Raw genomic sequence first — 12,143 nt, 5'->3', positions numbered from 1 at the left:
ACAGCTGAATGGAAAACCTGGATGCAACATGTTACTTAGAAGATTGGAGACCCAGGGGCGCCTGGGTGGCTCAGAGGGTTAAACCTCTGCCTTCAGCTCAGGTCATGGTCCCAGGGTCCTGGGATTGAGCCCCACATCGGGCTCTCTGCTCAGTAAGGAGCCTGCTTCTCCTTCTCTCTACCTGCTACTCTGCCTATTTGTGATCTATCTCTCTGTCAAATAAATAAATAAAATCTTAAAAAATTAAAAAAAAAAAGAAGATTGGAGACCCAAGAAAATTGGAAGGTCAGCGATCAGGTGGATAGGGCGCCCATAGCTTAGTGAGGAAAAGGCAATTATTTTCAATTCATTTTTATTGCTGCGTAAACTTTGAAAGGAAGGAAGGGTGGCCTGTAGGCGTGGGCTGGTTAAGATCTAAGCCAAAAGGAAGGGCTGCCGTCTCCACTGGGCAAAGGACTAGTTATGGTCTGATGTTTATGGAGTTATGGATTATGGAATTTCACCACCCCACAGCCTTGTGCCCTTGGAAAAATCATGACAAGGCTGCAAGCCTCAAATGAGACAGAATTTGGATTAGAGATCCACTAAGAACACTTCAGGCTGACGTTGATGCACCTGCAAGAGTCTAAATGGTTTTGAGAACAAAGGTTAGGACGTGTCCAGCTTTTTCTGCACTCATTCCATCCCCTGGATTTCCCCACCTATTTTCAGCCTGGGCAAGTTAAAGATACCTCAGGCATGCAGCCAGTCCTTTCCAAGAAACTGCCTCAGCCCTGGTAGGGAGCAGGAGGATCAGCAATTCTATCAACTATTGAGGGAGATGACAACGCCTGCATCAGAGGTCAAGGTCACAATCTGCAGGTCAGGACTCACATCAAGCAGTGTGGAGAAATTTCTGACTGAGGAAGGGGCTGGTGGGGCAGGGCTTCTTCATTTCCCCACACATATTATGTCTGGCCAGAGGACAGGGAAGAGAAGTGAGCTAGACAAGAATAGCTCAGTTAGCTAACCTGGCCAGACCAGCGATGACCCCTTCTCCGTTGACCTTTCCCCTACTGAGCCTCACTATCTCCTCGAGGTCATTTGGGACCAGAAAGCTGAAAATAAGAAGTTCTAGTATCACCTCAGAAAGGCCTTTGCTTTATCTCCAACAACTTAATTTGCTGTTTTGTATCCTAAAGGGAAGGGAAGTTCCCCCCGGGGCACCCATGGGACACAGTGGGAAGAGAGTGATCCAGCCCTAACTGCAGGACCTGAGAGGCTAAGGCCCAAGACTTTTAAGACCTTTTTAGGGTCCAAGGATTCCTCAGACCTGGACCTGACCAACACAGGGAGAGGCTATGTTGCCACGACCTTTGGGTCTGAGACTGTTCTCCATTCTTAAACCCCTCCTCCTCCCTGGATCCTCAGCTGTGAGATGGGCTTCCCAAAACTTGGACCCCTGCCTCTCCCTGAATCTTCCCCATCCTGTGATTCCATTTCTCTTGGTACACAATGGTCAATGGTAAATATCCAAATCCTGTCTTTGACATTCTTTGTTACATTCAGGGCAGAACTGAAAGTACTGGAATAGGAGGGAGATTATTTATACCTGTCTTTGCTTTACCAAAGAGGGTGGGGGTAATAAACTCACCCAAGTCAGGAACACAGATCTGGGGTATTTCCTATCTTGGGGAGAGAAGAGATGAAATCTCATTTGGACAGGGAAAGGAACCCTGGTACTCATCCTCCTGCTCTTGTATGGCGGAAGATGTAGCCATTCTGGAAAGAAGATTCCCTCATATAAGGAGGTCAAGGCAACTCTTTCACTTCATTTTACTGAGGCAGGGGAAGTAAGAGGAAGTGAAACAAAGATGGGCTTGGTGGGAGAGAGGGCAAATGCTGACCAGCCCTTTTCTCAGCCCTCTGCTTCCTGTCTCCAAGTCTCTCTTCTGGGCCCTAGACAATCTTTCCCGTCTGACCATACTTGGCTGCTCTTAGCCCCTCACCTCTCCCTTACTTGGCCTGGCTCCTGTTTTGAGACTTGCTTTTCACCCTGAGCCATCATTCCAACACCTGTCCAGAGATATCAGGGATGTCTACAAATTTCCCAGGAGTTGGCCTAGGCCAGGTCAGGAGGTGTGACTTAGGGCCAGAAAGAGCTTATCACTCACTCATTCTTATTGTCTTTCATATTCTTTTCCTCTTGTTGACGCTCTCTCCGTGTCTTTTTTTCCATGTCTCTCTTTGCCTTGTGTCTTTAGCGCTCTGGTGCCTAACTTGGGTTATTTATGGGTGATGTAGTGAGGAATATTTGGAGTTGCAGACATTATATCTTCCAGTGTTTCAATTTAAATTTTAGGATCTGGTGGAGGAAGATAAAATTATTTTTATGCTACACCACACAAATGTACTGTTGGTATAAATCGAAATTTGTCCTTTTTAAACATAAAATAGGTACTTCAACAGCATTTTTGGCTTCTGACAGGTGACTTTGGAATGTTCCAGAAGCCCCAAGGGAAAATGGTTCATTCTCCCTAATCTTAGGGGTCCTTCAGAGGAAATATTTGAGAAGCTCTCCTTAGAGGAAACAACTTAAGACAAACCTAAACACCAGACAGGAGTCAGGCAGGCATACAGGGGTGAAGCTGGGGAGTGTGATGTAACAAGTAGTGGTAGAAGCTAGTCAATGAGAGCCTGCCTGGTCCCTTTAGCTCTTGCGGGTGGACGCCATGAAGGAATGTGGGCTGCTTGTTACCAAATATAATTGCTTTTTAAGAGGAGCCAGAAAAGTAGCTTTTGGTGAAATCTGATTTTTAAATCTTTACCACCCATTCACATTTTTAGGAAGAAACTGTACTGGTTTCTAAACGTCTGCAAGCTCATTCCACCAATGGCCCCCTGGTTTGCAGGCCCTGATCTCAGCTAATATTTCTTCAACTTTCCAAAGTTGTATGAGACTCATCTGAGCTTTCAAGATCTCAAATTCTATTCCCAAAAGTTGAGGGCAGTGAGGTGCGTGAGATTGCAAGTAAATTTGGAGCTCTCCTCCAGGATAGCTTGAAGAGCTAGGACTGAAGAGAAGCCTCTGGGTACCACTGATGGGCTTCTTTCTCCAAGAAAAGCAAAGCAGGCTTTGGCCACAGTCCTACCACCCTTTCCTTGATCTACAGAGATATGGAGCTAAAAACATCTTGGGGTCTTGAACAGAAAGCAAGGTCTCCTTAGAGTGGCAAGGTAAGACAGGCATGAAAAACTAGAAATGGAGTGAAATGGGAGAACAGGAGACAAAAGCAGGATTCACTCTGAATCTGGGTAGATGAAGGAGGAAGTCAGAATTTAGATAGGTGAAGTGGAGAAGGAGGGTCTTTAGCTACAGAACCGTATAAGGGAAACATAATTCTCATGCCCCTGACCTCCACCTCCCCTCCCAACAACTGAAATCCTTCCTCTCTCCATCTGCCCGGAAAGTTAAAAATATCGAAGCTGGGCACCCAGCCCTGCCAGGACATTTCTAAGAACCCGTTTACCAACCCTTTGATTGGCTTAGAGAGCTAATTAGCAGCTCCATCACACCAAGAAAGAATGAGAATGGACCTTGCGTGACATCCCAGGACTCAAGGCACAGGAGAGCCACAATCCAGGACCCATGCTCTTTCTGCCTCCTCCTCCTCCCATCACTCTCGTTGCTTGGAGATGACCAATCAACTGGGAGTCAGAAAAATCCCAGCCTTCAGAGCTGGTTCATTCTTTTCTCCTTAAGGAACAACAGACCCAGAAAAGAATACAGCAGGGTCAAGCCAAGGGAAAGGTCAAGGCAGGACAAAAATAGATAAAATAGGCTAAACTGGGCCTCAACAGAGGGCTCACCTGCACTGGGTTTGTGCCACTCAGTGTAGTCCACCTCAGGAAAGAAAATCGAATGAGAGGCATTACATTCAAATAAGGAGTCTGAGAGTTCTTCATCGTGTCACATTGTTTGCCCAGCACTCTCTGTTCCCCAGTTTATGACTTTAAATGGTGGGAAGCTTTCTCCTGAAGTTGTATACTGAAAAGTTAAGAAAGCTCAAATAATTTCCAGAAAGTGACAGGATTAATCCAGAGGTCTGTGAGGCACTCTGGGATTATGAGAGAGAAAACTCTAGGACTTCCTGAGCTATACGGTACAATGCTGGCAGTGTTCAGAGGGCCTGTCCTGGTCCGAAGATGGGAGTCCCAACTCTCCCCTACCACGATTAAGTCTAGGCTGAGTCCGTGGCCATACATGGACCTCTTTTCAGACTGTTTTGTTCCCTTAACATAGGAAGGGAATCAAGAGGAGCAAAAAGAGAATGGCCTTACTTCTGCTAGGTCATAAAGGAGGGACCATTTTGGAGACATGCCTGGAACTGAACTAATCAGGGTGGTGGAGGATATGCCTCCTCTTTATTTTAGATAACAAGCGCTTGTTTGCCATTGTTCTAACACTTCACATTTATTTTTAAAACCCCGTCAACAGTCTTCTAAGGTAGGTATTTTTGTTGTCCCCCATTTCACAGATATCAAATGGTAGCTCCAGAAATCTTAAACAAGTTGCCCAAGCTTGAACGGCTTGTTAAATGGTGGAATTAGGTTTGGGGTTCAGATAATTTGACTCCACACTGTATTTCTCCTTAAATGGTATAGGAGGGCTAATCTCTAAACTTTTTCTAGGCTGTAGACTCACCTGTTGGGCCAGGACCTACAGCCCTGGGTCTGCAGCCCCTCAGTAGGGTGGTTTTCAACTTAGGAAATGGAAGCGAGAGGGTAAGAATAGAGAATGGGACAAAAAGGTCTGCTCTTCTAGTCCAGAACCGTTGAGGTCAGGGTGCTTGGGACAGAGGTTCCAGCCGTTGGAGGGTCAGTAAAATATTTTCATTGTCTCCCTTACGTATTCCATCACCTACACGTAGATAGTCCAAGGAAAATGCTAGGGAGGGTGGTCTATAGTCTGTTGAGAGAACTGGGCAAAGGACATTCCTTCATCCCACTCCGTACCTTTTAATTCGTGTGTGATTGTTTTTGTTGACCAGGTGATCAACAGATCTTTCCATGCTTTCCCTCTCAGAGGCTTGACCCAAATCACACCCTTGTGTTTTCAGTCTGCTCAGAGGTATCCAAGGACCCTGGTTGTGGAAGTACTTGCACTTTTTTTGTTAATTTTACTTTTTCTAGTTCTTTTCTCCCTTTAGATTGTTTTCTTGCTCTCTTCTCTCAGATCTTTGTATACCAGATTGGGCCTAATGAATAAATGATACTAAGAACTAGATCTCCTCTAATGGCTGTACATGTAGGTTTGGGCTCTTTAAAAATTAAAAAGCATGTGAGAAGAGCATGGGAAAGGTTGACCCAAAATCTACCCAGTTAAGTGGAGAAACAGGTAGGCCAGTACCCAAGGAAGTGCACTTAAAGGAGCTTATATACAGAAAATGTCCTGAGGTAAGGTAGGAGTTGTATGTAAAAGGCAAAAGGAAGTTTGAGTGGAGCCTTTGGTGGTCTGGGGGAAGGGTGAGTTTCCTCTGAGTGAATAGCTTCCTTCCTTCTCACATTTTGCTACACTGTTCAGTATTGTTATTTAATACTAGTCACACACAGAGCTAATTAAACTTTTTTAAATTTAAATTAATTAAACAAAAATAAAAATTCAGTTCATCAGTCACACCACATTTCAGAGCTCAATTGCCAGTGGCTAATGGCTACTGATTTGGTGAACATAGCAAACATTTCTATCATCACAGAAAGTTCTATTGGACAATGCTGAATTTGAGGCATTTTGGTAACAAGAGGAGATGCATATGCTGTGGCTGCTAAACAAGCAGATCTCTAGCAGAACTTAGGTTTAAGTTATCTACCCTCTCCCTGCTATCCTATTCTCCTATCTTGTCCCATTAGCCAGCCGTTTACTCCAACAGGCAGGCTTTCTCTCCCGTCTCTCCCTCTTGCCCTCTGGCCTGCTCTTGTCCTTGCTCCACCCCTCCAGTCCCTGGAAAACAAGCTGCACAAAAAACTTTCCATCAACTTTGACCTAGTTTCCTGGCCAAATTCAGCGAAGAGAGGAGGAGCCACTAAACTCTCTTCCAACAGGTAAGAAAGGAGGCAGCAGAGGTAATCTTCAAGGAGAGAGTCATCAGAACAGCAGGAAGCTAGAGCCAGACACCTTGGGAAGGAAAAACTAAGATCCAAGAGAGGAGAGCTCCTAAGATTGAAAGACAGATGAACAAAGACTGAAGTGGGAAAGAATCTTTTCAATCTTTCTCAATTCACATTGACTTTATAAACTTCCAGGAGTCTGAGATTCGGAATTACCACGTGGAAGCCCACAGGAAAGCTAACCCCCAAATCCCCAGTTAAAGGCCTGGATTAGCTCTGTCTGCAAAATTTTAAATAAGCCAGAAACCAGAAAGTGCATTAACCTTCTAAGTCTCAGGGTTGCTCATCCTCATCACCCCTTTCAGAATAATAAAGATCATTTCAATTAGAGGGGGACTTGTCCCCCTTATCCATTTATTGTTCTCACTCTATAAAGAAGAAATAGGAACTGCAGAAGCCTATCCTAAGGGATGAGGGTGGGGTTAAATATTCAGCAAACATTTACTGAATTACAATAATGTGTTTCTTTGATATGAACTGCAGTAGGAACAGAAGAGATTGTAGCTGCCTTCAACGAATACTCACACATCTAAATCCTTCAGTCCTAAATAATTATCATCTTATGTCTTACTGTATATAAACCAGGTTTAGTTGAGAAGAAACCCCAGGATGAAACCAAATTATAAACCAGGGAATCATAATCTTTCCTTTAAAACCCTCTCTCCAATCTTAGTTCCATGTATCTCAAGTGCTCATTTTATTTTCAAAAGATCTTATTTTTAAGTAACCTCTATACCCAAGATGGGGCTCACGCACACAACCCTGAGATCAAGAGTCATATGCTCTCTTGACTGAACCACTCAGGTGCCCAAAGAGCTCATCTTTTAAAAAGACTCATGCACTCCAAAATTGAAGGCATTACCTCATGAGTATCTACAGTTGTGGAAAACTAGTCTATACCACCAGAATATCCCATACCATAGTTCTTTAGTTAATTGGAATTAAAACTAAATGTAGCTCAAATTCCTTCCCTTTTCACCCCAACCCCCACTCTGACTAATCTTTAGGGTCCTGTCACATAGGTAGTGTTTTCCCCGCGAGGTATCCAAAACCAGGAACAGTGAAGAACGGGCAAAGCTTCCTCAGGCATACTTTGGAATAGCTTCAACACCATCTCACAGACAAGAAAACCATTTTTGCCATAAAAAAACTTTTATTTTTATTTTTTTGTTTTTTTTTACAAAGAATACCCCCCACCTGGGGTGAAAATATATCTGGTTAAGTACAAAATATAGTTTTTTATCATACAAAAAGATAAACAATTAAAAAAACAAAAAAAAAATGAAACCACTTTCAGCCCACATACTTTCTCAGAAAAGGATGGAGCTCAGTGCTCTGACACAGGACAGTGAACAAAGTGCTAAGGCTAAGGGTGACTGACCAAGTGCCAGGGGCTGCAGTGAGAGAGGACTGTTGATATCCCTGCTTCCTAACACTGGGCAGAAAGGGAGCCCTGGGGGTTTTGGTGAAGACCTGCCCTCTTGTTTCTCATGGCAATGTCTGGAAGCTCTGATCACAGTATCAGGGGCATCTTGATCTAAAGTTCCTTCTCAAGTGTGGAGAAGTCACAGTGGCCAAGGCTGATAGCAGCAACCCTTCTCACAGAATTATTAGAGTGTCAGAATGACGGAATTCTGTACACTGGGACAAAGTCTCAAAAGTGAGGAATAACACGATATATATATTTTTTGTCACTGTGCTTATCCCTAGAAACATAGTAGAACAGTTTTAGCTTACATTTGAGATCAGGGGGAACAAAAAAAAGAAACACCCAAAATTTGACAGGAACTAAAGTGCTAAGAATTATCACCTCAGAATCCATTCCAAGGAGTCATATAAGAAAAACACATTCTCCTGCGTGAAAACATTTGGCAACAGGAGAACACAGTGCAATAGGCTCTAAAAATGGCTTTTAAGACCTTTGGTGGGGCATAGTTACAACTGCTTTAAGCAAGGCTGAAGTACATTCTAAGCAAAGACAACCTTAGAGCTTTTTCTCTTTAATTCACATGGGAAGTTCTCTCCTAAGTTCAAACCAAATCAGCTCTGGAAGGTTTATGCTTTTTTCTCTCTAAAAGTGTAAAAACAAAGGGCAACACCGATATTAAGAACCTTCTTGTCCCAAATTTTTGGCCATGATATTTTCCTTTTTGTTTTCCTCGTTTGCTAAATTGGCTCTGCTCCACATAGCACAAAAGTTCAAGATACATAATCCACTCCAAAAAACCTGGGGAAGACCATGTCAGGAGGCCATTTCTGCCCCTTCTTCAAAAACTACTAAAATGCCTCAGTTTTTAAGATCTGAGAAAATGGGATGGGCCTGAGTTTTTCTAGTGTGTTTTTAAACCCATCCAGCAAACACTCCCTTATCACAACATCTCACTGCCTGAGGAAGTGTGCGCACCATTTAAGGCCCAGGAGATTGCCTGCTGATCACCTCCTACATTGTGGAATCAGAGGCTGGGGTGGACCCATACCCCACTGTAGAGACTGTTGAGTCTCTGAAAAATTAAGAGTCCAGGAAGAGAGGTGAAAGAAACAAGTTAAGTACAGCGGCTTCTTTTCTTCCACATGTTCACTGCACATTGTTGTTGAGGATGCAGGGATCCACCTGGGGGAGGCAGGGCAAGAAGAGAAAGAAACGACCATTTTAGTTTGGGTAAGAACGAAAAGAACCACCCAGTTTAGCAATCTCTCCCACTCAACTTCCTATAGAAGGCTTAGGACAAATGCAGTGGTAAAATGACAATTCTCACCTCAGTATAAGTAGGTGGTGGCATGAACTTGAACTCGGGAGCATACATAAAAATAGGGCTGTCTTGGGAACCATCTGTGTCTTCTAGCAGAGGAGTGGTGGGGCTCTCCAGTCGGTGATCTTCAGGAATGATATCCATATAGCAAGGAGGAGCTAGAAAAAACATAGGCATAAGAAGTCTGCCCATGAAATACCTGACCATCACAATTTCACAAACCCAAGCAGGCCAAAGAAGAAGAAAAGACATTAGGTCTGGCTCACCTTCTGGAGTATCAGGGATGTTGAGATCTACCCAACTCATTTCAGAGCTGGTCCGACTGGCCATGCTGGATGTCCGGCTGCTCAGACCTGACCTGCTACCAATTACCAGGGGCAGATCAAGGATGACCTTCTTGGAGCCAGGGACACTAACATAGATCTAGAAAGGAAAATGGTAATTCATTAGACTAGAGGTCAGGAGAAACCACTGCTATTTTGAAAGATGAACAATTTCTCTGATTCCACTCACTCACCAGTAAGGAGTATTCAACTCGAAGGATGTTGCAGCCCAGGATAGAAGGCCTGATCTTCTGCACCCGAAGACTCTTGCCACGCCATGATGCACAGGTTCCTGAGATGATATGATTGCCTCTGACTGATGACAACTTCTGCGTCAGCACCTTGGTTTGGCCATTGGCAAGGTAAGTGTGGCGGGCTACTATGGCAGCTTTGGGAACCACGATTCGGGAAGATGTATTCTCGAAGTCAGCATGGATAGAAATCTCATCACCTAATAATGAGAAAGATGAAAACTTATTAGCTGATGCTTAGTACAATTAATGGCTTTTATTCCATTCCCTATCCCCTGCCCTCATTCCCAAAAGCACAGTTTCAGTTTCATCAGTCTACCATTTTAAATTTAAGGTTTTTACCTTCACAGAATCCTTTTCTGTCAATTCGGGCAGAGACAGACACTTGTCCATCTGGAATGAACATGCAGGAAACTTTCTTCTCCTTTTTAGCAGACACAGGGGCCTATATTCAAGAGGGGTAAAATGGCGTTTTGAGAATTTCTAGAGATCCTTCTCCACTTCTTTTTTCCTTTCCACTCCTTACTGGGAATAGGCAACTTCCTCTCCCACCCCTGAGGTGTTTCAATCTGATGCCCAAGACTCTTGACTTATCATCCCTGAAGCCCAAAAGAAGAGAATTTTTAAATGAATCTCACCATTAGATCAGGAGTATTGACATCTACTAAATCCATCACTTCAAAGATTTTCTTTGTCTCTTGAGTTGGCTGGCTGGGGCGATCAAGAAAAGCCTTCACCCAGTAGTTTACACACCCATATTTTCCTTTGAAGGATGTTCCCAAAGGCCTGTGTCAAAAAAAAAGAAGCAATTAATCCAAAAGTCCTCTCCACCAACAGTAAATGCTCAAAGGTGGGGACAATTTTTAGGCATTAAAAAAGTCCAAGGATGTATTTAGCAGAGACCTACCCCTGAGGAAGCTCAAAGCCGAACTTGTACTCATATTTGTTTCCAGGTCTCATGATCACCATCTCATTCTCACCTAAGAGTAAGAAAAAAGAGTAGCCCATCACGTTTCCTGTTACACTTAAAATGCATCTGTGTGATAAGGAATTCTTGGGCAGCATGCAAGCCTATTGTAGCTCCACCATTTTCACCCCTTATATTCTTAAAAGGAAAGATTCTGATGCATTGTGTTGGGCAAAAAGTTACAAAGCCCTGCAATGATGAAAGGCTCAACCAGGACAGAGAAGCTACCATCCCTTCAAACAGAAAACAAGAATTAACTTCTTTTTAGGAAACCTTTTAACAGCTTAAGGCAACATCCTTCAGGATCATCAGAACACAACACTAAGAAATTCTACAAACCACCCCTTTTAAGGACAGAGTCTGCAAGTTAAAACTAAAAAAGGAAACAACACTAAATTCAAGCTGCTCAACCTGAGCAACTTGGAATATTTAGCATAAGCTCCAATCATTCGTTTCACTGCCCTCTGGAATGTGCTTTCAGCCGGCCACTCACCTGTTGGCTGGTCTTCCAGGAGAAGGGTGTCTTCATAGCGCAGGTACTCAGAAGTCTGCTTGCACTGCTGGGATCCCTGCATCCACAGGACTTTGGCGACTCCGCATGCCAGGATCCTGACAGCTTTAACTCGAGTGAGTTCGCACACCTCCACTATCACCCGGCCAGCCACTTTCTCCCCACTGCCGTACACCTTTTCAGGGTCGTTAAAGACCACCTCAAAAGATTTGATCTTCTTGAACATCACCATGATTGGGCTGGGTTGCCTTAACAAGTATAAACGGGAAGGAAAAAACCCCAAATTTCCAAATCCACAAACCCCTCTAGAATAAATTATTTCACTCAACTCTCCACTAAGCTTTCAAAAAGATGTCAGAAAAACGTAAGTTGTAGGTTATGCCAAGGGAGCTCCAGGGAGAAAAAAAAATCAGCTTTCCTTTCTATCCTCCACACAGCTGGAGGATCCCTCTGGATCTTGGCGGGGAAGTCCACCCGTCTAGGTCAGAGAAGAGGAAAGGCTAGTTAAAAGTGGGAGCCGGAAACTGCTTATATAGTAGCGCCGGCGAGCAGGGCCACGCGAGCGCTGGTCCGGAGGCTCGTGCTGCCCTCGTGCACAGCCCACCCATTGGCTGCCCGGTCCTTGTTTACCAGGAGCCCAACCAATCAGCGAGGTCGCAGCGGCGCGTGGACACGGTGTGCTCCTGGCGCGGAAAATGGTTGTTGTGCACCACCGTGTCGCAGGGAGGAGGGGGCTGAGGGGCTGCGCAGTGGCTTCCCTCTCTCCGGCCCGAATGAAGAGGGGAGACTTGCCGACCCTGAGATTTATCGCGGGTTAGTGGCATCGGAGGGCGGGTGCAGATGCTTCTGGACTGGGAGCAACGTTTGTGGCAAAAAGAGAATGTGCTTAGGTGGGTATTTCGCGCCTAGCCTTAGCCAGTGCAATTAATTTAGAGGCGACCGTTTATTTCCGGCTCACAAGTCGCAAGTCCTGTGAAAAATAATACCATAACTCCAAGAATACTTCAGAATTGGGGCGGAGGCCAGGGAGCTCTGGCGTTACTGTTCAGGAGGATCTCCATTGTCTTTCTCTTGCCCCGCGTCTTTGTCAAACCCCCAAACTACTGTGAAAGAAAGGAGAACTTGTGACATTATAAACGTCTCTTCAGTCCTCAGTGGACAGTGAGTATGGGGCGGGGGAGCTGTTCAGTTCAG

At 44.5% G+C, this 12,143-nt stretch overlaps 1 protein-coding gene across 1 annotated transcript; it reads right to left on the bottom strand.

Moving 5' to 3' along the window:
- Positions 1 to 7,280: 7,280 nt before the first annotated feature.
- LOC123949143 (thioredoxin interacting protein) lies at positions 7,281 to 11,464 on the bottom strand. The gene is made up of 8 exons (XM_046016492.1): positions 10,932 to 11,464; positions 10,379 to 10,451; positions 10,110 to 10,257; positions 9,814 to 9,916; positions 9,415 to 9,671; positions 9,164 to 9,320; positions 8,904 to 9,055; positions 7,281 to 8,758 (listed from the first exon to the last, which is right to left on the bottom strand). The coding sequence occupies exons 1-8, from the start codon at positions 11,179 to 11,181 to the stop codon at positions 8,723 to 8,725; spliced, it is 1,176 nt and encodes a 391-aa protein (XP_045872448.1). The 5' UTR covers positions 11,182 to 11,464; the 3' UTR covers positions 7,281 to 8,722.
- Positions 11,465 to 12,143: the final 679 nt, after the last annotated feature.

Source organism: Meles meles, chromosome 1, assembly GCF_922984935.1.
Source record: "Meles meles chromosome 1, mMelMel3.1 paternal haplotype, whole genome shotgun sequence".
Taxonomy (NCBI): Eukaryota; Metazoa; Chordata; class Mammalia; order Carnivora; family Mustelidae; genus Meles; species Meles meles.
This window is presented reverse-complemented; position numbering and strand designations above follow the sequence as displayed.